This window comes from Eurytemora carolleeae, unplaced genomic scaffold (genome assembly GCF_000591075.1).
Source record: "Eurytemora carolleeae unplaced genomic scaffold, Eaff_2.0 scaffold31, whole genome shotgun sequence".
Classification (NCBI taxonomy): domain Eukaryota; kingdom Metazoa; phylum Arthropoda; class Copepoda; order Calanoida; family Temoridae; genus Eurytemora; species Eurytemora carolleeae.
In genome coordinates, this window is record NW_019396511.1 from 374,169 (window position 1) to 401,447 (window position 27,279).

A 27,279-nucleotide genomic window follows, 5' to 3' on the forward strand; every position below is an offset into this window, starting at 1 on the left:
ACTTGTAAGCATAAACCGACATTAAAATATTCTACATGTAACTTGTAAACATAAACCGACATTAAAATATTCTACATGTAACTTGTAAACATAAACCGACATTAAAATATTCTACATCTATTATGTAAACATAAACCGATATAAAATATTCTTGTAACTTGTAAACATAAACCGACATTAAAATAAAACAAGAATAATTATAAAATTTTCACTGTAAACACTGTGAGCTTATAGGCAGTGTTAAACTTTGAGCTCGGCTGGATGAAATATCAAATGTTTACTCCATCAAGTTATAAAGATATAATGATGAGAAAATTAGAGTTTGTTGCGAGTTATATAATTTCCTTTACTTACGATTTTAAACCTCCGGCCCTGTAGATGTTTAGCTAAAGTAGAATCTAGAAAGGTTTCAACAACACTCTCAGCTACCTAGATTACAAACAGGGTTACCCACATAGGATGAGACTCTAGAGACGACTGTACGGAATTTAATCTTTTAGTTTTATTAATATGCATGATTCCTGCAACTATAAACACTTAGTTTTTTTCTTTGCCAAATCATTAAATAAGCCATTCAAATACCATATTTAAAGCAGAAAACTTGTTGAACTTGAAATCGTTATATTTGATGAATTTCAAGTCGTCTTTACAGTCTTATTCTGTGTGAGAAATCCTGTACGATGAATCTCAAAAAAATTCAGAATAAGAAGACGACATTTAGATAATAGTAGGTGTATTAATTGTTATAAAGTTTAACCAGTAGTTAGAAAAACAAAAAATCCAAGTGTATTAGCTTAGTGTACACTCAACAATTCCTGTGTTTCATCTTCATTGGAGTAAATAATAAAATAAGACAGTTTTCATCTTCTTCCTATTCCAAGGTTAGTTAAGGTCCCAACTGTAGCAAAATTATTTTTTTGGTAAGTTTTATTTTCTTTGAGTTTTATTAATAAAGTTATATTGAAGATATGTTTAAATTGATTCTTAGTAATTTTCTTCAAGTTGGATTTTAATATAAAGGAATTGAGTTCTTGCCTTAAACTCTGATTTATAATCCCTATATCTTTGCAACACATTGACCTCAGATATATTAAACTAAATTATGTTGCAATATCAAAGGTGTATACCATCTGGATGGAAAGATATAGGGATTAGGAAATTTGAATTTGTAGTAAAACCTCAACTATTTTTAACTTCATTAATGGATTAATATTTTTTACTTTAAGCTTTGAAGTCCAAAGATCTGTTTCGGATTTTTTGTCCAACTCCTCTACCTAAATATATTTAAACTTTTTTTTTCAAATGTGGTATAATTTAATATTAAACACTTTTTAAATCCTACAGTAATCTAAAATTTTATTTGAAAAACAAGCTTTTCTGCAATGTAAAAAATTCAAACAAATTGTTGTATAAGAGAAAATACCAGTTATAAAAGAAAAATGAATTTAAGTTTAAAAACATAATTTTTCTATTGAATTTTTCTATTTTCTAAAACTTAATTTAAGTCTTTCGTCGAAAATACTGTTAATTAAAGAATTTTAGAAACTTTATTGTATACAATATTCATAGTACAAAATAAAGTGACCATTTTAAAAAGACCTAAACATTTTAAAAATTATCTAAGGAAAGAAATTATTTCGGCGTATATTCTTAAAGTAATACATTCATCCAATCTGGGCCCATAATACCCAAAAAATATTTTTTTTTCGCATTTTAAGCATCCCTTAACTTTTCTCCCTCCATTTTTATAATTTTCTTGTAATCTAAAATAATAAAATATATTACCTTTGATTTTGGGTTTCCTCTCTCAAGACTGATCAAGGTTTCACCAAGAATAATTAAAGTTTTATCCAAACTTCCCAGTTCTTTGAATAGATAGTTCTAACATGCTTTCAGAACCCTGGGAAAATCTTAAACCACCTCCCCCTTTCCTTAAAAATAGTTTTTTTCTCAGTGCAAATAATTAGGTTGTCAGTAAAAAGGCGAACAAAATTCGCAGTTGATGTTCAATTGAAACACCCCCCCCCCATCTTTAAAATCCCCCCCCCCTCTAAAATGTATGTATAGTGTATACCCCTTCTGAATCTAGATAATTCAGGATTATAAAAACCAGTTTTTATCTGTTAATCAAAATGCATATGACATATAAATTGAATATTTATAGCAAAACAAAAATGTTTCAAAAATAAAATACGAAATCAATTTGTTTCTAGTAAATAGTTTTTTGACCACTGAAAACGATCTCTATAGGAATTTAACATAACTTGTACTTGAACGGTAATAGAACTTTCTAGAACTGTAATAAAACGTACCATGAGGTATTTTTTATAAAAGATGTCCAATAATACATTATACATAATGAGTCTGATAAAGTATCATCCTTTGTTGGTAGGTAGTAACCAATTAAACCCTGCTTTAAGAGACTGTATACAGTGATAACCAGAAAACAATTAAATAGGAAGACGACATTATAGCAATACTTAAGTGTATAGATGATGTTACAACGCAAATAGTTTTACTAGATACTTTTTAAATCACAAATTTAGATGTGTGTATGTATCTTTACACTGCACATGCAATTGCTGTGTCTCATGCTCATTGGATTTTTTAAAATTATAACTTGATTCAAAAAGTCGTCTTTCTTTTTTAGAGTTTTCTGAATATCACTGTATATAATTTTAAGTTACTTTTTTATTTAATAGAGTGGCATGTCCGATTCACAACTCATCTCTTAAAATTCTTTTGTGATTAAGAATTAATGAATTTAAAAAATATTAAACTGGATTATTTTGGTGGCTTCTCTTTAAAAATTGACTACAGAAATAATTTAGGAAGCTGTCAGAATTAAACAGTTTTTAAACTACCAAAAAAAACCGATGATATCTTTAACAACAATGATCAAATAAAAGTTTTAAAAGGCATCGTTTCTAATTAAAATCCCTGGAACTTTGTCTGTATTGTTATTTGTTAAACTATCTATTCCTTGTCTTCTTTCTTCAACTTGGTTCCAATCCTTATCTTCAACATTTTCTAAACAAATATTTTATTATTTAGTAGATTATTTACAGGTGGACAAAAAATCAGATTGCAGAGACGACTGACGGAAATTATTAAGTCACTATTTCAACTGCACATTTCCCTGTAGCTGTAAAAATGTTTTTTTCTTTAATTCATTTGATTTTTTAAAAACTTTTTTAACCCTATCTCAGCTGGGGTACTTGAAAACCAGGATATGCTGGGGGGGGGTCAATTTGACCCCCCCCCCTCTAAATCCCATGTTTGATTTCCAAATATGACAAATGATACATCATTGGAAAGCTCTTGTGCTTTATTTTTAGAATCTGCAAAAAAATTTGCAAATTTGCAAATTTTGAATTTTTTATCGCAAAATTCAGTTATATAGTAACAATGTTTGCAAAAAAAATTTGTCCAAAAAATGAAAAATTATACATTTTTGAAAAGCCCTTAACCATGCCATTTCAAATATGCAAAAAATTTTGCAAAATTTTAAATAACCTGATTTTTAATCAAGAAAAACTAAAAATGTGCAAATTTCCTTTGACAGCTTGTTTGCAAAAAAATTGCAATTTTTTCGCAACTTGTGCAATTCGTTTCCTTATGTCAAAGGCTTTCCAAAAAGCAAAATTTTATCAAAATCTGACAAGTGGAAGTGGGTCAAAACAAAGATTTAGTTTGTTACAGGAAAAAGCAGTCATTCAGGCAGTGTGCCTGAGGACTCAGGCAGTTAGTATTAAAGCCCGGTTTTAGGCCTAATGGGATGGCTTTGGGTATGTAGGAAAAGTCAGAAAATTTCGACAGCCTCAGACCAATACTTTTTGAGTTATGTAAAAAAAACTACAGGGGGGGGGTCAAATTGACCCCCCCCCCCAGCAGGAATAGGGTTAAACCGAAAGATTTAATTCAATCTTCAAATCTTTGTGGGTTACACTGTACCCTAAGGTCAGATTTAATGGATACACAAAATTAGTTAATTTGTTTCTTGTGAACTCTAGATTGAACTCTTTAAATCAATTAAATCTACGAAATTCTAAAGTTTTTGGCAAAAATGATAACTTTGTAGAAAAATATCATTGACACAGGACGTCGGGGATATCTTAGAACCATTTGATATGGGAATAATTTTCAATCAATTCCTGTTAAGGGACTATAAGCGTATTTTTAAGTGATCCTTCATCGATAGATTGTAATGCCTAATTCACTAAAGTACTCTTAAAAGCGTTGTCTGAACATATATTGATTTTCACCAATGTTTATGATTTTGTAGTTTCTCTATCAAAATGACTTTCGCATTTCTACTGACGGAAAACAAATGAGAATTTTCAGAATTTAGAATTCAGAATCTTTTTAAAGATGGTCACCTGAAATTACACTTAAAGGCCCTTTAAAAAATCATGATTTCTTTGTCTCTAGTTATTAAAATAGAAATAAAAAAATGAGTATTACCTGGTTTTAGCATTCCAATATCCTCAACAGCTTCAACATATTCTCTGGTTGTAATAACACCCAAGCTTTTTAAAAGCTTTATCAGTTGTTCTTGGACCTGCAAACAGTCAACATGTCAGAAAAATTGTTACTGCTTATTATTACTGCGTATTATTTCAGTTTTTATCAGATAGGAAGGGGGGGGGGGTAATTATGTTAAATAATCATAAATAGGTTTTATTTTTATCCCTGAAAAGTTTTTTGTTTTTCCATAGATAATCAAGTCCAAGTCCAAGTCCAAGTCCAAGTCCAAGTCCAAGTCCAGGTCTGTGGCTACCAAATTACCTTTTGAATATAATCGATCTCTATTTGTCTAGCTTCAAGTAAAGCTGTCCTCATAAAAGCTGCTGCATCGTTTCCCAATCCTTCATTATGGTTCCAGAGGGTGTCAATTTTTTTCCTAAAAAAATGAATACGAGTAAAAACATGATTTTATTCTTTCCAATTTTGTACCGGATGTCTTCTTCCAATTTTCTGTTTTCTGTCTGCATGTTGTTCCTGGTTTCCTGCATTTCTTGTCGATCTTTAGTTCCCCATTTTAGCACTAGATGGAGTTGATTTTAGTGATTCATAAATTCAACTTCGGAATAAGGAATTTCATGTGACCATCTATGCAACTGTGGAAAATATTGTTGTTTTTCTAGGTTTTAAAAAGTTTATTTTTGATAATTCCTATATGTTTTCTTGTTGTAGAAATGCGCAAGTCACTCCAATTTGAAAACTAGCAGTTTTTAAAACTTTAACGAGGTGTTACCCCCTGTAATCATTTTTTGAGGCAGTATTTCTCCATTTGCACTTGAAAGAAAGAAAATTAATTAATTAAAAAGAATAATTTTTATTGAAAATCGTCTTCTTTCCTACAGCTCCTCCAAGAGATTTTAGCTTAGAAAGATTCTCCTGAATTATCAATTAGCTTTTATCTTTCTAGTCCTTGTATTCATTGAATGCAGATTATTGAGTGAATCAGTGAATACTATTCAATCATTAACTTTACATTAATTCAAAATGTATTCATTTAATTGTTGATTCATTCATTCTGTATCCATTCATTCTGTATCCATCCTCTGTTTGCATCCTTTATTATCTACAAAGCTACAGTGTGTCCCACGAAACATGAAAGTTGGTGAATAGTTCAAAATGTCACGGCCAGCCCTAGTACATTTAAATTTCCGAGCCGGGTCAACCTTTCTGGTCCCAGTTTGTACTGTATCGCCCGGACATTTTGTAAATAAAGCAGACACTCAATAGAACTAGCCGATGCAACAAGGTTGACGCGGTCAGACTTTCGGTTAAATTTACTTTTACTAAAGGGTCAGAGGTGCGTGATGTCATCTTCCGTATAATGTATTAGATATTAAAGACTTTTTGCAGTTTATTTCTTTTAAAAACTTGTACTCAAATATATATTACTTTGAAATCCATTTTATTGTAATATGAATGCCATGTCATGTTATATTTTTATTATTCTTTTTGGTATCAATTACAACTTGACAAATTATAGAAGAAGACATTTTTAACTATTCACCAACTGTCATGTTTTGTGGGACACCCTGCATCCTGCTTCATGTCCCTGATTTTAGTAACGTTAATATTTTCATGGTTTTTCGTAAATGTTTTTAATAATATCTAATTTGGGAGATTACTCTGTTTTTATTGATGGATTTTCAAATTATATTTTTTGAGGAGACATCTTTTAATTCGAACGTCCATAAACCTTCATTGGGCCGGGTCATGAAAGGTCCTACAAAAAAAGAATTGAGTTTTTGCCATAAGCTTTGATTTGCTAATCCCTATATCTTTGCAACCCGATGTCGTAAACCTTCGATATTTTAAACTATATGGTCTGTTAGAGCAAATAGAGTAAGTTTGGCATATTAATTCTTTACACCATTAGATTGCAAAGGGATTATTGGGATTATACAGTTTGGGTTAGTGGTAAACACACAATTTCTATTTTACCCATAAGTTCAGTCGTTTTATTGTTTATTTGAAACAAACAAGCAAACAAACAAACAAAAACCCGCAATACAAGGCAAACACAATTTTTCATACAAGAAATTTTGTTAAAAACTGGTTTATTAAATAATTGATAATATCCTTGTATGCTAGAATACCCTCTTCCAATTCTTCTAATTTTGTTAAAAACTGGTTTATTAAATAATAAATAATATCCTTGTATGCTAGAATATACTCTTCCAATTCTTCTAATTTTGTTAAAAACTGGTTTATTAAATAATTGATAATATCCTTGTATGCTAGAATATACTCTTCCAATTCTTCTAATTTTGTTAAAAACTGGTTTATTAAATAATTGATAATATCCTTGTATGCTAGAATATACTCTTCCAATTCTTCTAAACTGGTTTATTAAATAATTGATAATATCCTTGTATGCTAGAATATCCTCTTCCAATTCTTCTAATCCTCCTCTTAGAGGACTCAATTCTTAAATATATTAGAAAATTAGATATTTTAACAATTTTTTCTTTATAATATTAGTTAATTAGACAATCAGATGGTTAAATATAGTTAGATAATGAGAAAATAAGATAATGATATCTATAGATGATTAAATAATTAATTAGATAATTAGATAATAAGATAACCAAATAATTAGATGATTAGATAAAAAGATAAATAGATGATCAGAGATAATTGGATAATTAGATAATTAGATAATTAGATTATTAGATTATTAGATATTCAGATGATTAGATAATCAGATTATTAGAAAATCAGATAATCAGATAATTGATAATCAGATAATTGATAATCAGAAAACAGGATAATCAGATAATCAGATAATCAGATAATCGGCTAGTCTGATAATAAGATAATTAAATAATTAAATAATTAGATTATTAGATTATTAGATTATTAGATTATTAGATTATTAGATTATTAGATTATTAGATTATTAGATTATTAGATAATCAGATAATCAGATAATCAGATTATTACATAATAAGATAATTAGATCTTATTTTGTAAAACTAATAATTACTTCTCACACAGTTGAATAATATTTAATACCTTCCATTTTCCAAATTTTCTAAGTTTCTTAAAAGATCTCTATATTCTAATGAAACGAGTAAGTATAAAACTTTAAAAACTGCTTGACTGCTCACTGCCTGACTGATTGATACTGCTTGGAAACTGCCTGGAAAAGGTAGAAGGCAGGATAGCCTTGAAACCAGTTTGCGTACGGGGATGTAAATACCCAAATAGACGCAAAACAAGATGACACAATTTACTATCAATAATACATATGTGAAGGATCCAGAAAACTGTAGAAGACGACATTACAGCAATACTTCAGTGTATTCGATGTTGTTTTAAAGCAAATAGTTTTCTTTCATGTAAAATGGATCTGTTAACGAACTCCAGAATAAAGCAGAAAAATTAAGAAGAGTCGGGTAAATGATTTTTTAAAAAGATAAACGTAACTTCGACCCAACATATAAAATTATGTTACAACATTGAGGACTCAAATTAAGAACGCTTCAAGGTGGCACAAAATACAGCATACTCTATAAGTAATCGAATGTTGTAAGATCACTTGATAATTTTCCAAAATATGATCTACGCTGAATCTTGTGTCTGGAGTCGGATAACATTTTATAATATTTATTAGATAGATAATCGATTATCAAAAAATTACCGTTGTAAGTCGAACATGCAACTCTTTTGATTGGAGGGTCTCTAGCAAGTTGCATATACGGTCCCTTTAATTGGTTCCTATTTCAGGTTGGTGGAAGGGAGGATAGCAATGTTTATATCAGAATGAAAGTGAAGGTAAGTAGTATTCATAGATCATATAAATATTCTAAACTCTGGCGTACCGACATTTTAATCTAAATTTCATCTTGAGATAATAAAAATATGTTGATGAATATGCAAAAGTCTATAAAGAGATAATTTTTAAAAACGCTTAATGCCAAATTTAAAAAAGATTATGATACGCTTTGCATCAAATAGAAGTAAAATTCTATCTGGGATCTGCCTATACCACTTCCATTTTTTCGCGAACACTCCCTTTAAACAAACAATGAATGGAAAGGACGAATATTTAAAGGAAAGTATAAACATTCAAAGAAATTTTAAAATATAAAGGAAACACGATCATCCACAGGATTTAAATGAAAAATGAACATTTTCAAGATAAACTAACAATTAAAGGAAAAGTCGAACATTTAAATAAAATAACGTTTGAATGAGAAAAATGAAAGAAAAAATGAACTGAAATAAAAAAACCTTAATGAAATAATGAATATTTTTATGAAAATCGAGCTGTTAAAGAGGAAAAATCAAACATTTACACAGAAAATTAGATTTAGTGAAAATTCAAATATTTAAAGAAGAATTCTAGGCGGCAGAGGAGATTGGTATGAAAGCTACGCATTGCAATCTCCCTAGATCAGTGACTCAACAGGTACACATTGCAATCTCCCCAGAAAATTGACAGTTAACATTATAAAATATAACTAGACTATAACTGAACATGTTAACATTGCAATTTCTTCGGACAAAGTTAAACAATTTAACATTGCAATCTCCCTAAATCAGTGACTCAAGATGTAACCATTGCAATCTCCCTTTTTTACTGTTAAGGAACTGCTACTTGAGATTAAGAAGCTAAATGAGGATCCTACAGTCCATGGGATTATTGTTCAGGTTCTTTTTATACAGGGTGTCCCTCTTAATATGGTATTATTTTATACAGGGTGATCCACTAAATATGCTTCATTTTGATACAGGGTGATCCACTAAATATGGTTTATTTTATACAGGATGATCCACTAAATATCGTTTATTTTATACAGGATGTTTCGCTTAACATGGTTCATTTTAATACAGGGTGTTCCAATACACATGGTTAATTATAAACAGGGTCATTTAGTTTTGTCGTTGCATATTTTGCTCAATTGATCTTGTAAATCATGATCTAATCAATTCAATCATGCTCACTTAATAAATTGATCTTGTAAATCATGATCCAATCAATTCATTCATGCTCACTTAATGAATTGATCTTGTAAATCATCATCTAATCAATTAATTCATGCTCACTTAATGAATTGATCTTGTAAATCATGATCCAATCAATTCATTCATGCTCACTTAATGAATTGATCTTGTAAATCATGATCTAATCAATTTATTCATACTCACTTAATGAATTGATCATGATTATAATTGAATCCTTTACTATGGCTACATGGTAACTATATTCGTCATTTAATATTTTGATCATTTGATTGTCTATGAATTGATTATTTGATCTAGATGCCACTGGATTGCGAGACCTCAATTGATTCAAATCTCATCACGGACTCTGTTTCCCCAGCCAAGGTATTTTTAATGATATATAAATTGATGTATAATAATAAGACAAAAAATCCAACGAATAAGTTTAAATTTAACCTATAGCAGATCGTCACAGTTTAAGATTTTTAGGTCGCCACTCGTCATTAAAGAAACACCATTTATGGGTTTTAGACATTATTATGGAAGCATTAGACAAACATATATATATTAGATGTTTGAATATATTTACATATATATTTTAGATGTTTGAATATATTTACATAAATATATATATATTAGATGTTTGAATATATTCACATATAAATATTAGATGTTTGAATATATTTAAATATATATATATATCAGATGTTTGAATATATTTACATATATATATAAGATGTTTGAATATATTTACATATATATAAGCATTACATAAGTAAGATGTAAGAAATCAAACACACACACACACATTAGACTTAAACGTCACATTAGATTTGGACGCATAATATGTTAGATATTAGATATAGACAAACACGTTAGTTGTTAAACATTAGTATAGACATATTACGTAGAAAGGAACTACACTAGGAATATATGCATATTGTGTACAGTGCTGCAGCCCCAAATTGTGTGTATCGTCATGAAACCCTGTTTCGGAACCTGGGTTTCCTAAATGGGTTATGACAATTTCGTAGTTATCAATTTTTTTCTTCAAAATATTTTTCATATTAAATATCATTATTTTCTAATCCTTACGTGAAATCTGCACAAATGTATACTGTATAGGCTCCAAGGAAATTTTTATTCAACACTCTCTTAAATTTCCACCTTCTGGAAGCAATGCTATCAAACTTAGGGCTCCGACAACCTGTATAACAGAATAGGACCGAAGCTTTAAACAAAGTCAGTCATTTTCTTAACCTCGTGTTGTGTTAGTACATGTATCCACGAAATCATATACCCCCCCCCCCCCCNGTATTCTAGGATATTACTGTACTCTAGGGTATTCATGTACTCTAGGATATTCATGTATTCTAGAGTATTCATGTACTCTAGGATATTTATGTATTCTAGAGTATTCATGTATTCTAGAGTATGTATTCTAGAGTATTCATGTATTCTAGAGTATTCATGTATTCTACAGAATTCATGTATTCTAGGATATTCATGTATTCTAGAGTATTCATGTATTCTAGGATATTCATGTATTCTAGAGTATTCAGGTATTGTAGGATGTTTATGTATTCTTCGAGTATTCATGTATTCTAGGATATTCATGTACTATATGGTATTTATGTACTCAAGGGTATTCATGTACTCTAGGGTATTTATGTCCTCTAGGGTGTTCATGTTTACTAGGATATTCATGTACGCTAGGATATTCATGTACTCTAGGGTATTTATGAACTCTAGGTATTCATGTACTCTAGGATATTCATTTAATCTAGAATATTCAGATATTTAAGGATATTCATGGACTTTAGGATATTTATATACTCTAGGATATTCATGTATTCTAGGATGTAGATGGATTGAGTACAATTAACCAGGGTAGACTAACTACTGGAGATCTATGTACTGGATTCCTACCCTGTACTCCAGCAGGGTGTCTCCAACTCATCAAGAAATCTAAAGTTGAGGTAAATTTTTCAATAGATAGGGGGGGGGGGGGACTTATCTAGAATTCATGGTGTAGTAGAAGTGATGAACCTTATTTCTATGTAATTGGAGTTCATGCTGTTGTTGTAGGACAGAGTAGGAGTATAGAACCTTGTATCTAGGTATCTGGAGCTAATACTACTGTAGTAGGACAAAGTAGGAGTATAGAACCTTGTGTATCTAGGTATCTGGAGCTAATACTGTAGTAGGACAGAGTAGGAGTATAGAACCTTGTGTTTCTAGGTATCTGGAGCTAATACTGTGGAGTAGGAGTATAGAACCTTGTATATCTAGGTATCTGGAGCTAATACTGTAGTAGGACAGAGTAGGAGTATAGAACCTTGTGTTTCTAGGTATCTGGAGCTAATACTGTAGTAGGACAGAGTAGGAGTATAGAACCTTGTGTATCTAGGTATCTGGAGCCCATGCTGTTGTGTTAGGACGGAGCAAGATTGTAGGTACTCCGGTCGCAGAGCTACTGAAATGGAACAATGCCACTGTAACGGTTTGCCATAGCAGGTTAGATTAAATATATTAAAATTATTTAGAATTATTTCTTTACTTTAAAGTGAGCGTTTTCAAAATAAAAACAGGGATTCTGCATAATTTGCATTTCTATCGTTTGTTGACGTTGATTGAGAATTTTTGAAATATTAATTTTAATTCATCGCAAGAAAATGCACAAATGTTTAATTTCTCGCGAACTAAGAGTTATACACAAGAAGTATGAAATAACTGAGGCGGCCCGCCCTACCATGTGATTATACATGCTTTGCAGACAGTACATCATTTGTATAAGAAATATTTGTCTGATCGATTACAGCGGATACAATAAGCTATTCTGAATATTTCTTATACAAATGGAGTACCCGTCTGCAAAGCATGTGTAATCATATGGAAGGGCGGGCCGCGTCAGTTGTATCTCCCTTCTAATCAGACTCCTTGGTTATACATGCAATAAAAATACAAATAAAAAATAAAATATGCAATGCAACAAAAATACAGTTTACATATGTTTTTACAAAAAATACCTGGTAAATCAGGTGAAGAAACATTTATTTTTCATCTAGCCAATTTAGTTTTTGCATTTTGAATTCAAACTTTGAACCATGCAGCTTGAAAATATTTACTTTAAAAAATTGAAAAAATAATTTCAAATTACAGGAAATTGCACATTTACTACGTGTCTGCACGTATCACCCTTAAATGCGCAAAAAAAACAAGGACAACATAATTCTTAGAAATCGGTCCAAGAAACCTTCTAAATTGAACCCTATTTTTAAACAGACGCCTGCACAAATTCATCATATAAATCATAATTCCCTATAGGACCTTAGAAGTTAAACTTCCAAGTGATTTTTATTTATGTCATGAAAATATGATGATATTAATAATTACAGAAAGTTGCAGTTTGTCAAAGGTATTTTTTTCTCACCAAAACTCAATTTAAATTTTATTAATACTGTAAATTGATCTTATACTCTGTACTCTGTACTCTGCATCCTGTATTTTGTACCCTGTATAATAATCTTGCAGCAAGATAGCCTTAATAGAGTTGTCATTCAGAAAATTATGTGAAAATTTTAGTAGTATTTGTAGATTTCTTGAAATAAGTGAATAGTCCCTTTCAAACAAGTGAAAGTGTCGAAGCAATTTTCTGCAAAGATTGTTATTTCACGGCTCTAAATAGATAAAGTGGTACCTCAGAGTCAGAGGTGTATTGACCTCCAACTTCAAAAATATTTTTCCCCATTGATGTTTATTTTTCACCCCTCCCCCCCCCGAAAAAAAACATATAGTTCATTAAGAAAGGGTAAGTATGACAGGGGTTCCAGTTAATCCTAACTAAAGATATGGATATATTTGGAACTAAAGATCTGGAAACATTTGGAACTAAAGATATGGCTATATTTGGAACTAAAGATATGGATATATTTGGAACTAGAAATAGATATATTTGGAACTAAAGATCTGGATATATTTGGAACTAAAGATCTGGATATGTTTGGATCTAAAGATATGGATGTATTTAGGACTAAAGATATGGATATATTTGGAACTAAAGATATGAATATATTTAGGACTAAAGATCTGGAAAAATTAGGACTAAAGATCTGGATATATTTAGGACTAAAGATCTGGATATATTTAGGTCTAAAGATCTGGATATATTTAAAACTAAAAATATGTATATATTTGGAACAATTTAGAACTAAAGATCTGGATATATTTAGGAATAAAGATCTGGATATATTTAGAACTAAAGATCTGGATATATTTCGAATAAAAGATCTGGATATATTTGAAACTAAAGATCTGGATATATTTAGAATAAAAGATCTGGATATATTTAGAAGTAAATATCTGTATATATTTAGGACTAAAGATCTTGATATATTAAAAAGTAAAAATCTGGATAAATTTAGAACTAAAGATCTGGATATATTTAGAACTAAAAATATGGATATATTTAGGACTAAAGATCTGGATATATTTAGAAATAAACATAACTAAAGATCTGGATATATTTAGGACTAAAGTTCTGGATATCTTTAGGGCTAAAAATCATGATATATTTAGAACTAAAAATCTGGATATATATTTAGGACTAAAGATTTGGCTGGAATTTGTCGTCTGGCCGATATTCTAGTTGTCGCTGTCGGGCAACCTTTACTGGTCAAGGTAATGATTAAAAAAATGATACTCATAAAAATAATGATATTTTATAGAAATTAAAAATCATACATATGATAATAATAATAATTATAGTTAATAATAATAATAACAATAAAAAATGACAATAATAACGATAATAATAATAATAATACAGGGGTCTTGGATAAAGCCTGGTGCAGTAGTGATTGACTGCGGGATAAACTCTATACCTGACCCAACCAAGAAATCTGGGCAAAGGCTGGTAAATCATTAAAGATTGGAGATTTGAAGTCGTCTTTAACCTTAAGCATAGTTTGCGGCATTCAATTGGCAACCTGCTTTTAGCAATATTTTTTATGAAACCTTAGTCACAAGATGTGGATCTGTCATGTTTTTTCTTTTAAAATTTCCATATTTTGGAATTTTGTTTAAACTTTATCTTATCAAATCAAATCATGCATACTTTGCTGAATAGTTGCTCTAGCTTTAATGATAGGCTTATGTATCAATACAATGGTGACGATATAAAAATTAACAAATAGAAAAATAGACATATAACCAATGAATAGTGATGAAGTCAAAGCACGCCGTAATAAAGTAAAATTCTATATTACGCAGAAAACTTACCAGAAGGAGAAGGTCAAATGTATGGGACATTACTGTTACGACAATGCTACCTCCAAGTTTTGATTTCATGCAAAAGTATAAAAAAAAGCCAAACATTCTGAGTACATTTTAAAAATTCGAAACATTTTTGTTCTTCTCATTAGCTCTACCACAATATGAAAACATAAACATACTTTAGTTTAACGTGATTAAACCTCAGTTACAATTTACTTTAGCTTAACGTGATTAAACCTCACTTACAATTTACTTTAGTTTAACGTGATTAAACCTCACTTACAATTTACTTTAGCTTAACGTGATTAAACCTCACTTACAATTTACTTTAGTTTACGTGATTAAACCTCAGTTACAATTTACTTTAGTTTAACGTGATTAAACCTCACTTGCAATTTACTTTAGTTTAACGTGATTAAACCTCAGTTACAATTTACTTTAATTTAACGTGATTACACCTCAGTTACAATTTACTTTAGTTTAACGTGATTAAACCTCACTTACAATTTACTTTAGTTTAGCGTGATTAAACCTCACTTTATACAATTTACTTTAGTTTAGCGTGATTAAACCTCACTTACAATTTACTTTAGTTTAACGTGATTAAACCTCCGTTACAATTCTCTTTAGTTTAACGTGATTAAACCTCACTTACAATTTACTTTAGTTTAACGTGATTTAAACCTTTTCATTCACAACTCCTCTTATTGAAGATCATTTGAGAAGAAATTTGAAGTTTGTTATTCCAATATTTGGGACCAAAGTCAAAACTAGGGTAGCTACTTTGTCACAATGTCATACAAGTAATGTTTCATAAATTTGACAATCTCTTTCTGCGTAGTTGAGTGTCACACTCACAGAGGAAATATGTTTTCTCATCGAACTATTGTAACCTATTTTATGCCATTAAAGGGACTATAAGCGTAATTTCAAGTATCCATCCATGCAAAGATGGCAATGCCCGATTTTAAATGGTACAGTGAAAACCAGAAAGCTCTGAAATAGGAAGACGACCTTTTTCACTCAAGTTATGACCTTAAATAGTCCAATAAGCAGGAGACACAGAAATTGTGCAGTGTAATCAGGCACATCTCACTTATTTAGGGATTTTTTAAGTGTCTAGTAAACTTATTTGCTTTGTAACACCATCAATTACACTAAGGTATCACTATACAGTCTTATTCCTATTTTAGAGTTTTCTGGTCATCACTGTAATCGTTTTCCGTGCTCAAAAAGTGTTTAATTCTGAAAATTTTGCGACTACTTCTTTTAAGCAACAAATGCGGATGTCACTTTTACAGAGAACCCGCAAATGAAAATAAACAGAAACGAAAACATGGCTATTTAATTCATACTCGATCAGACAAAGTTTTCAAGGGTACCGTTGAAAATCGGACATTTCCATTTTTGCATGGAGGGTCACTTGAAATTAGGTTTACAGTCCCTTTTCTTACTTTTTGCGTTTAGACATAAAATAAACTAATAATTGCATTAAACTGCAGTTTGTCCCAAAAAACATGTCAGTTAGTGAATAATTTTGAATGTCTTCTTCAATACTCGATTGGTTATTAAACTTAAAGGCTTTTTGCAGAATTCATTTCGTTTAACATTTTTTTACTCAAATATATTCAACTTAAAAATTAATTTTACAATAATATGTCTGCCATATAACATGTTTTATCATTTCATTTGGTATCGAAACAACTAAACAAATTATGGAAGAAGACATCATGTTTCATGAGACACCCTGTACTTAAAAATATGTAAATATACTTCAGAATGTAAGTCCTGCGTAAAACCATATTTTACTATTAGTTTTTCTATTATTATGGATTACTAAGAAGTTGCATGAGAACCATCACAATGTTGAAAGGAAAGATGACTTTTAGACTCAAGTTTTGACTATAAATAACCCTATGAACATGAAACACATCAATTGTGCAGTGTTACTATAAATGATTTAATAAGTTCTTGTATAACTATTTGCTTTGTAGAAACATCAAATATAATTAATGTCGTCAGCCTATTCCACGGTTTTCTGATTCTCAATGTGCATAGATATGTCAAACAACTTTTTTAGGTGGGTGATGTGGATTTTAATGAAGCCTCTCAAGTTGCTGGTTTTATTACCCCCGTTCCAGGTTAATAAAGTATACTAGGTTTATTACCCCCGTTCCATGTTAGTAAAGTATACTGAGTTTATTACTCATAGTTCCAAGTAAATAAAGTATACTAGGTTTATTACCCCCGTTCCAGGTTAATAAAGTATGCTAGGTTTATTACCCCAGGTAAATAAAATATACTACATATGTTTACTATCCCATTTCCATGTTAATAAAGTATACTGGGTTTATTACTCATAGTTTCAAGTAAATAAAGTATTACCCCAGTTACAGGTAAATAAAATAGACTAGGTTTATTATCCCATTTCCAAGTAAATAAAGTATACTGGGTTAATTATTCTAGTTCCATGTATACTAGGTGTATTACCCCAGATCCAAGTAAATAAGATTTAAAATAATATTTCACTTTATATTTATAACATTTCTATTTTTCATTTTATCTCAAACTTAAAGATTATCTTTAATCTTTGATAGTTTCTCATGACAAAAGTTGTATATAAAACATGCGAATCTTGCACATTTAATAAGTCCTCCATACTTTATTTGATCCACATTTGCTACACACTTCTCAGTCGTCTGTCAAATGTCTTTTTTTTCGGGATTAATTAGTTAACTAATAAATCATGATTTAATATTTAAATATTGTTAGGTGGTGTGGGACCAATGACTGTAAGTATGCTAATGTCCAACACTGTAAAGTCTGCTATAAGGTTAGTTTATTTACTGTAGGACCTGTAAAGTCTGCTATAAGGTTAGTTTATTTACTGTAGGACCTGTAAAGTCTGCTATAAGGTTAGTTTATTTACTGTAGGACCTGTAAAGTCTGCTATAAGGTTAGTTTATTTACTGTAGGACCTGTTAAAAGGGTTGGTTGATTACTGTTAAAGAGACTAGAAGCCTATCTCAAGGAAAATATACACAGAGTTCTTCGTCTTTGTTGATCAGTCAAAGATTTAAAGGCTACCGTTGTGAATAGGGGTTGTTCCTCTTTAAATGAAAGGTCACTTAAAACTACGCTTACAGTCCCTTTAATTCTTAATAGTTTTAACACCTCAACGAATCATAGTACTAACTATCAATTTGAAGTGATTAAGTGCTTAATCCATGACTTAATTATTCTATGATCTCCAATTTTGTAAAATTTCAGGACCAAGAAAGATGTTGATTAAGTAATTTTTGTAGCTATTCAAAAGTTTGAAAACTCCCATATTTCAGGTGCTATATAGAGAACAAGAAAACAACTTGGAATTTGTCTCTTCTACCCCTCAAACTTCTGGAGAAGGTTCCCTCCGATATAGAGGTAAAACCCAAACAGCAAACAAAAGTCGATTTTTTATTTACAAAATCTTGACTTTTGGCATCAGTGAAGTTTTGTTTGCTGAGATCTTTTGGTAAATTGGAGACTTAACATGAGAAATGATTAGCTAAGATGTGTTGCTCCTCTGAAAGGGGCTGTTTTAGAAGTACATTTATTGCATCTACTCACTTGCGGATTTTATAATCCCATTTCGGGGATTTTCATCCTCTACAGTCTACAGTCTACACTGTAGACTATGTTTCAAGTGACGCTCCATTTTTATGAGGTGGCATGTCCGATTCAAACGGTGCCATTAAGAGCTTTGTCTTTTAACTTTGTCAAAGAATAATCATATTATTATTTGCTAAGGTTGCCCGCGCACAAACTCCCAAGGACATCAACCTGTTGGCCAAGGAGATCGGCCTTCTCCCCTCCGAGGTCGACCTCTACGGGAAAAAGAAGGCTAAGATATCCCTCGCTACTATTGATCGATTGAAAAACAGGTTTAAAATCTCATTTAAACAGATTTTTCTTAGGATATTAAAATAATTTCGTTTTAAGAAAAAATGGAAAATATATTGTGGTTGCTGGGATAACACCAACGCCCTTGGGGGAGGGGAAATCTACAACTACCATAGGTACAGTATACAGTGTGTCCCATAGGTACAGTATACAGTGTGTCCCATAGGTACAGTATACAGTGTGCCCCATAGGTACAGTATACAGTGTGCCCCATAAAACATGACTACTAAATATAATATCCAATAAATGCATTGCTTGTTATAAATAAAGTGAAATAATCTTCTGAAGTTAGATATATTAGAATATGAGAATCTAGACAATCAAAATATAAGGATATAAGAATATCAAAATAGCTAAATATCAAAAAATAAGAATTTCAGAATGATAGAATAATGAAATATTCTAATATTAAGATATTACATAATTTATTCGTTTTAAAATATAATAATAAAATCTAAAATTGTATGGTTAACTGTTATTCCATGGTTGATTCTCTTTTTTTGTCTCTGTAAATCATAAATCTAATAATTTCAAAGAATTTTCTGTATAAATTGTTACATGTTCATTAAAATAAATATCGGGCAACGTTTTTCAAATCAACATTCCCTGAGGCCGTGTGATTTGGGCCCATTCGGTTCAGCCGTTGTGACGTTTAATGGATACAAACAGACAGAGAGACGAACAAAATCTATATTATAAAACAAGACATTCATATATATATATATATATGTTGCCTATAGTCGGCAAAACAGCTGGACCGAATGTGCTGGATTTTTTGGGGTTACTCATGGGTGGCCGTGGGGTGTTTAAGGTTGTAAAATTTTCCAACATTTTTTGTTCCACGGGCAACGCCTGGTTCTTAAGTATTCTTTTTCAGGACTTGTTCAAGCTCTGGGCTCCCAACTCAGGAAACATTCCAAAATTAATTTAAAATAACCTTTTCCCTAAAAATCAAACCCCTAATTTAGATTTTTTAAACTAAGCGTAGAACATTAATTGCCGTGATTCTTACCAAGTTCCCAGATACAAATTTGAGGCAAATCTGTTCATAATGGGTTCAAGAGTTATGATCTGGCATACAAACAAGCATTATAACTGCATTATAGATAAATATTTTATCTTTACTTTTGGTAGTACTGTAATTTTAACAAGGCCTATTCTGTTATATTCCGTTAAAGTATCAATATTCATTACAAAGTTAAAGATTAATTGTATGAATTCAAATCCAGTGCACAAGAATTTAAAAAAAAATTCTGAAAAATGAATTGTTTTGCTCCAGGAGAAATGTTTTCGCTTGTGTTCGCCAACCCAGCCAGGGGCCAACCTTTGGAATCAAGGGAGGGGCAGCAGGAGGGGGAAAATGATTATATGGAACTCTTTAAAACTGTTCCTGCATATTCATGGCTATTTACTTATTTTCGCAAATACTGAAATTTACGTAATAAAGTATAAAACTCATTGAAAAATGGTCAAGACGGCATTTGATAAATTCTTCCGATGTATTCGTTATTAAGGGTTTCACTGTAGTTTAAACGTAGATATTCATGTTGAAATAGCAGCAGTCAATCTTGCAGCAGCTCAGATAGATACCAGGTACAGTAGTTTAACTGCAGAAATTCATGCAATATCAATAGAGTCAATCTTGTAGCAGCTCAGATAGATGCCAGGTATAGTAGTTTAACGGCAGAAATTTATGGAATAAGAGCAGCCACCACTCTTGTGGCAGCTCGAATAGATGCCAGGTATAGTAGTTTAACGGCAGAAGTTCATGGAATAACAGCAGCCACCACTCTTGTGGCAGCTCGGATAGATGCCAGGTATGGTAGTTTAACCATAGAAATTCATGGAATAACAGCAACCACCACTCTTGTGGCAGCTCGGATAGATGCCGGGTATAGTAGTTTAACGGCAGAAGTTCATGGAATAACAGCAGTAACAACTCTTGTGGCAGCTCGGTTGATGCCAGGTATAGTAGTTTAACGACAGAAATTCATGGAATAACAGCAGCCACCACTCTTGTGGCAGCTTTGATAATGCTGCAGTTATACTAGTTTTACCAGAGATATTCATGCAATAACAACGGTAAATAAATGCCAAGTCAACACAAATATAAATGTTATACAACCCAGTTTCAGACTTTAAATTAAGAAATAACTAAACTACTTAGCTTAGCAAATATGTTAAGCTGCATGTGACAGGCCTCAAATGGGGTTAGGGGTAAACACTATGTAAAGTACAGGGTTTAGGACAATTTTTTTCTATTTTTTTCCGTTTAGAATGTTCCATGAGGCTACTCAGGACTCTAAGGCCCTATATGGACGCCTGGTTCCAGCCAAGAAAGGAGTTCGCACCTTCAGTGATATTCAGATCAGACGCCTGGTTAAGCTGGGGATTGAGACCAGGGACCCTGATCAGTTAACCGATGATGAGATCACTAGGTTTGCCAGGTTGGATATAGACGCCTCTACGATAACCTGGCAGCGTGTCATTGATACAAATGATCGTTTTCTGAGAAAAATTACTATTGGCCAATCACCTACTGAGAAGGGATTTACTAGGGAAACTCAGTTTGATATAACAGTTGCAAGTGAGATAATGGCTGTTCTGGCGCTCACAACTTCATTAAGGGTAATTAATCTTTTCCATTTTTTATATTATTAAAGTCTTAGAATTTAGCTCTAATGATTTCTTTAAAATTTAACTTGATGTTACATCTACCAACTTTAAATAACAGACCCCATGGTTACATGGACCTAAAAATACATTGAGAGTCTGTATCAATTAGGGCAGTCTATAGCCACAGTCAATCTAAAAAAATTCAGCACTCCCCCATTATAGTTATACTCTTTTAAAAGTACCTTTTACATTTTCAAGTTTAAAAGAAGGGTAAACATAATAATTCAGGATATGCGAGAACGTTTGGGCTCTATGGTGGTCGCTAGTGATAAGAAAGGAAACCCTGTCACTACAGATGATTTAGGACTGGGAGGAGCTTTGGTTGTTCTCATGAAGGATGCCATCCGTCCTAACCTTATGCAGACCCTTGAGGGTACACCTGTCTTTGTTCATGCTGGACCCTTTGCCAATATAGCCCATGGGAACTCGTCCATCCTGGCAGACAAGATCAGCTTGAAGTTGGTGGGGGAGGAGGGGTATGTGGTCACTGAAGCCGGGTTTGGAGCAGATATCGGGATGGAGAAGTTCTTCAATATCAAGTGCAGGTATTCTGGACTGGTGCCCAATGCAGTTGTTCTTGTTGCTACAGTAAGGGCTTTGAAGATGCATGGTGGTGGACCCCCAGTGGTTCCCGGGACCCCACTAAAGCCACAATATACAGAAGAAAACCTTCCATTAGTAGAGGCTGGATTCTGCAACCTTAGGAAGCAGATTGAAAATGCCAAAATGTTTGGAGTTCCTGTTGTTGTGGCGATCAATGTCTTTCTTACAGATACTCAAGCGGAACTGGAACTCATGGCTGAACTAGCAAAGGTATACATTTATTTTAGATTTTTTTCTTGATTAAGGCCTAATGAGTATTTTTTTCAGAGTGCTGGTGCATTTGATGCAGTTCTGTGTCGTCATTGGGCAGAGGGAGGTGCAGGAGCCAGAGAATTAGCTATAGCTGTAGAAGCAGCCTGTAAGGTACAGTAAAATGATTTTATATCAACCTTTCCTTTTCCCCTTATTCTCCAATATCCATTCTGTTAAGCAACATGTCGCTACCCCCCTTAAAAGTTTCATTACAGGGTGTCCAAAAAAACATAATTATTAGATGGTCTTTGATCAGGAGTCCTACAATTTTGAAATTTGTATAAACTTTTCTAGTCATCAAATTTCAAACTTTTCATAATTTTCTTTCTAAATTTGCAATTTGAGTGCAATCATAAAATTTTAAAGTTTTATAACGTGCTAAAAATATGAATAAGTATTTCAGTATACAAGTAAGTATTTTTTTATTAGGGTATTTTAATTTTATTACACACAGTTTTTTGTATGGAAACTAAAATGTATGCCATTTATTTACGTAGCTAATATGTGTTTAAACCAAAAAATTTAGTTGGGCAACCTAGTGGGATTATATGATTCCAGGTCAATTTAAGTTAATATAGAAAGATATATGCACAAGTTTGCCAAAAAACATGTTAGGAGGAGGATAGAGCCATAGATTAATCAAAATAACAGATAGGTCATTAGATGTCATCTATTAAAGATTTAGTGGTTTTTAGTTAACAAGAACTTAAACTCACTCTCAATAACCTTGTCTTGTATAATTATACGCTGCCTGCTTGGAACTCCTTTGGGCTTCTGTCTCAGGGTTATTGAGAGTGAGTTTAAGTTCTTGTATGATCAATTGATCTAGTTCTAATTTCTAGGTTGAGAGTGAGTTTAAGTTCTTATATCATCAATTGATCTAGTTCTTATTTATAGGCTGAAAGTGAGTTTAAGTTCTTGTATGATCTTGATCTAAGCATAGAAGAGAAGATCAGAACGATCGCCCAGAGGATCTATGGTGCTAAGGATATAGAAATATTACCGGAAGCTAGAACTAAGGTAAAATACCGTCAAGGGACCTAAAAAAACAATGGACCAGGATGACGAATAAAGTTATGATTTCAAATAGTCCAATAATCATGAAACACAGCAATTGTGTAGTATACCTTCACCCATGCCCCTTTTTTACTTAACCCTATTCCAACAAGAGGGGGGAGGGGAGGGGTCCCTTCTGACGTTTTTTGGATATAATTCAAAATGTATTGTTCTGAAGCTGTTCAAATTTTTTTACTTTTGTAACTAACACATGCCCCCCACTTTAGGCTTATAGCGGGGCTTTTATACCAAGTGCCTGAGTTCTCAGGCAAACTGTCTGAATGCATTATTTTACCTTTACTCGACTAAATTTTTATATTTATATGTATATTTACTATTCATAACTACTTCCGGTCATTGGATTGCTTCCGGTCATTGGATTGTGACTTTTTATAGCTAAGTTGATTTTTAAGTGACTGGTAAAACTGACCTTGATCGACCTTGTGAAGTAATTCTCCATCTTCCAAATAGGAATGTTGAGAATATCTTGATTTCTTCATGTGTGGTCTATTTCCTTTAAAGCATGCAAAATCAAAAACACAAAAGATTGCTAAAAATTCGTCTTCCCATTCCACAGTTGTATGGGTCCCAATGAAGTTTTATTTTATCTAATCTGGTCGCTATGATTTACTCGCGTACCATTAAAGTTTTCTTTGCTAATTTATACAGGACGTAATTATAAATACCAATATATTAGTTCTCTGAGCAGAAGTATTTGAAATCCAATTATTTTGTTTTCTAATTTAATGTCTGTTGCTGGTTGAATTTTAAGATATAACTTGGATCAATTTATATCCTTCTTGAATTAAACTTTTCTATAATATAAACGAAAAGGGCATGTACAGTGAGACCCAGAAAACAGTGAAATTAGTAAACTATACTCGTATCTCTTTCTAGCTGCGAGCAGAAACATTTGACAGTTTGGAGGGGTCTTTTATAATCCTTTAGTTTACATAAGGTTTGGCGGCAATAATCACGGAATATTTAAGACGACATTATACAAATTCTTTCATTATCTTCATTAATATAGGATACACTGTAGTTAAATCAGTTGTAGGATATACTATAGTTAAATCAGTTGCTACAATTGTAAATTAAAGAAAAACCTAATGACATTCCTCAAGTAATGAGAATTGCAGTTTTCTGGTGTTCTTTTAGGAGATTAATAATTAAATTGTTTAATTGTTTGATTGGTTAGATTGAGAGATATACAGCTCAGGGATTTCAGAACCTTCCAATCTGTATGGCGAAGGAAAAAATCAAACCAAGTTGAGATAAAAAATGTATTTTATTTTCTAGTTTTTTTTCCCCGTCAATTAACATTATTAAATTTATTTAAAACTACCTTTTTCATAAATGTTCAAAACAATTATAAAAATTGTTGATTTTTACTTAAATTTGAATTAGAATTAAGTTTGGGTTGATAAACACCATACAAATCATCTCCCATATATCCCATATTATTTCATAATAAGATTATGTTTGGTTCAGTATAAACAACTCCAATATATCCCATATTATCTCAAACTAATATTAAGTTTGGTTAAGCAAACAGCTCCCATATATCCCATATTATCTCAAACTAAGATTATGTTTGGTTCAGTATAAACAGCCCCCATATATCCCACATTATCTCAAACTAATATTAAGTTTGGTTTAGCATTCTTTTTACAATTTATTTTCTAAATTAAAATTTTTTAACAAAATAAAAAAAACTGTGAATTTTCAAGATTAAGTTTGGTTTGGAAATGTAGACTCATCTCTCGCTATCAGCTGACTCTACCCTGAAGGGGGCTCCAACTGGATTCACGATCCCCATAAGGAAATCATAAAAATGCAATTTTCAAATCATTAACATTTTAAAATCCTAATCTTTTAGACACTTACGTCATTTTACAGGCTAAAGGTCAAGGAAGAGTCTCATCATTTGTGTTTAATTTGATTAAAGCAGATCTTTAATAGATTAAAAACTGTAATTTTTATCAACTTTTTGAGTAGAGATATTCGGGCTTCAGTCGGGGCTGGTTTCTTGTATCCTCTTGTAGGAACTATGTCAACTATGCCGGGATTATCAACCAGGTAGGTCCCTCTAGGGTGTGGAAGACAACTTGAAGATCGTCTTTGATCTTTGCAATAATTTGCGGCATTCGTTAGTAAACCTAATTTTACAATGAAAAAAATTTTAAAATAGTCCTATTCCTGGCATTTCAAAAATGCTATCAAAAGTACCTAAGAATGGGAAATGAAGAATATCGTTTAGATTTAAACAATTTGTTTTTTTTAAAAATGCAAAATAACCAAAGTTGTATCTTCAGAAATTTGAAAATCACAAAAAGGCTGCAGATCACATTTCAGAAATTCCAGGGTAACGAATAAATTACGCAAATATTACAAGTCGTTTCTCACTGTCATGTACAACAGTAAAATGTAAAATATATATGAAGTGTATGTCAACAGAACTTCTATAGACATGTTAGATCATGTTTTGCTTATATTTCATATTTTGTTAGATCAATATTGGTCTGTATTTTCCATTATGAATAAGTTTGGGATTTCTAGTAATAATGTCTGCCTTTATATATTTTCTTTTCTTGTACATGAAGCAAATATATAATTAGCTTGCCTCACTCTTAAAGGTTGCAAGCTCTCAAGCAAAAATTGGTGAGAATTTATCCAATTACTTCTTAAAAGCCAAAGCTAAAAATAAGTGGTTTACAGTGCTAAAATAAAATCAAAAAGGCATGTGTGTTAAGCGGTAAAATCAAAGCCTAAGGCTTTGCGACACTTACGAGTCGACTCTGTCTTACAAATTAATGTGACTTTTTTTATAATCAGGCTGAATCTATTTGGTCTGTCTGGTTTTATAATCAGGCTGAATCTATTTGGTCTGTCTGGTTTTATAATCAGGCTGAATCTATTTGGTCTGTCTGGTTTTATCCAATAATGTCACAATGGCTACAACAGTCGGACCCAAATAAATTGAGTTCTGGTCACAAACTACGATTTTTATCCTACATCTTTGAAACCCGATGACGTAGACCTTTTTCAAACTGGACATTTTGTCCCAGCAGAATTTAAAGGTCAAAGTCTTCAGTGCAGGATGCAAAGATATAGGAATAAGAAAATTCAAGTTAGTGACAAGAACTCAGTCCTCTAAGCTGTTGGACTTTAACCCAGGAAAGATTAATTAACGCGAAAAGTTATACCATTTGGCCTCAAAAAAATATCCACCAATAATTACGGAAAATCGCTTTTTATATTGTTGTCCAGACTCCAGAGAGGAACAAATTGTTGCATTTAAATTACGATGTTTGAAAACTTAACTTTTACAAGTTAGCGCCCTGAAAGCATTGAAAGCCTAGTATTAATATACTTATATTTTAACCAACAGAGTTATTCACAAAGAATTCGAGACAGTGAAGACGACCTACTCTTTAATAGGATGGTTTCAAGATTAAATTAAGTCGTTGGATGGCACAAAAAGCAACAATTTTCAGTCGCAGGATATAAGGAAACAAAAATTCTATTCAGTTCTCTCACAAGTTTCATTCTTATAGTGGGTAAACCTGTATTATGTATTTAATAAAATATATATTTCAGACCCTGTTTCTACGATATTGATCTGGATATGGAGACTGAGGAAGTTTATGGATTGTTCTAGAAAGTTGAAAAATGTAGTCTAGTAAAAATAATTTAACTAATAAAATCTTCAGATTGTATTGTCGCATTAAACGGAACGTTTAAGTTTGAAAATGTTATTAGGTGACTAAAAGACCTGCTGCCGAAACAATGGAGGAAATTGTAAGAACTGAACGATTTCCAAGCTAGAAAAACAGTAATATTTTTCTCAGATAGATGTGTAAAGGGTAAACCTAGAGATAAGAGAGTTACAGAGATCGATTATCTGGCAAAATATGCCATATTTTCCACAGCATGCTCTATTTTGTACAAATACTGTGCACCACCAATCAGCAAACATCTGTATTCAAAAAAGACTGAATTCAT

General features: G+C 31.7%; 2 protein-coding genes across 2 annotated transcripts; one reads left to right on the top strand and one right to left on the bottom strand.

Annotated features, from left to right (window-relative positions):
• Positions 1-270: 270 nt before the first annotated feature.
• Positions 271-7,858, bottom strand: LOC111704631 (uncharacterized). The gene is made up of 10 exons (XM_023476921.1): positions 7,537-7,858; positions 6,890-6,948; positions 5,361-5,400; positions 4,957-5,047; positions 4,789-4,903; positions 4,465-4,561; positions 2,983-3,030; positions 1,786-1,865; positions 1,221-1,274; positions 271-429 (listed from the first exon to the last, which is right to left on the bottom strand). The coding sequence occupies exons 1-10, from the start codon at positions 7,541-7,543 to the stop codon at positions 316-318; spliced, it is 705 nt and encodes a 234-aa protein (XP_023332689.1). The 5' UTR covers positions 7,544-7,858; the 3' UTR covers positions 271-315.
• A 392-nt stretch (positions 7,859-8,250) lies between these two features.
• Positions 8,251-26,993, top strand: LOC111704632 (C-1-tetrahydrofolate synthase, cytoplasmic-like; the record flags this gene model as incomplete). Its single annotated transcript, XM_023476922.1, is given in 24 exon segments — positions 8,251-8,298; positions 8,873-8,935; positions 9,115-9,177; positions 9,790-9,855; positions 11,331-11,450; positions 11,882-11,988; positions 14,076-14,151; positions 14,300-14,386; positions 16,826-16,886; positions 17,518-17,578; positions 18,084-18,168; positions 18,535-18,668; positions 18,727-18,803; positions 19,565-19,595; positions 19,967-20,073; positions 20,423-20,504; positions 20,964-21,315; positions 21,592-22,176; positions 22,234-22,329; positions 23,116-23,238; positions 24,473-24,526; positions 25,029-25,096; positions 25,273-25,353; positions 26,875-26,993. Coding segments are annotated over 24 exon segments (2,688 nt in total), but the record flags the coding sequence as incomplete, so codon positions are not given.
• Positions 26,994-27,279: the final 286 nt, after the last annotated feature.

Bases quoted from the DNA above. Each gene is read 5' to 3' on its own strand.
- LOC111704631 (XM_023476921.1), bottom strand. The intron at 5,401-6,889 runs GATATTATCAAT...TTGATAATTCAG, and splicing joins AGGATATTCTAGCATACAAG to GAGAATCTTTCTAAGCTAAA. The intron at 430-1,220 runs GTAAAAAATATT...TTTGTAATCTAG, and splicing joins TTTGGACTTCAAAGCTTAAA to GTAGCTGAGAGTGTTGTTGA.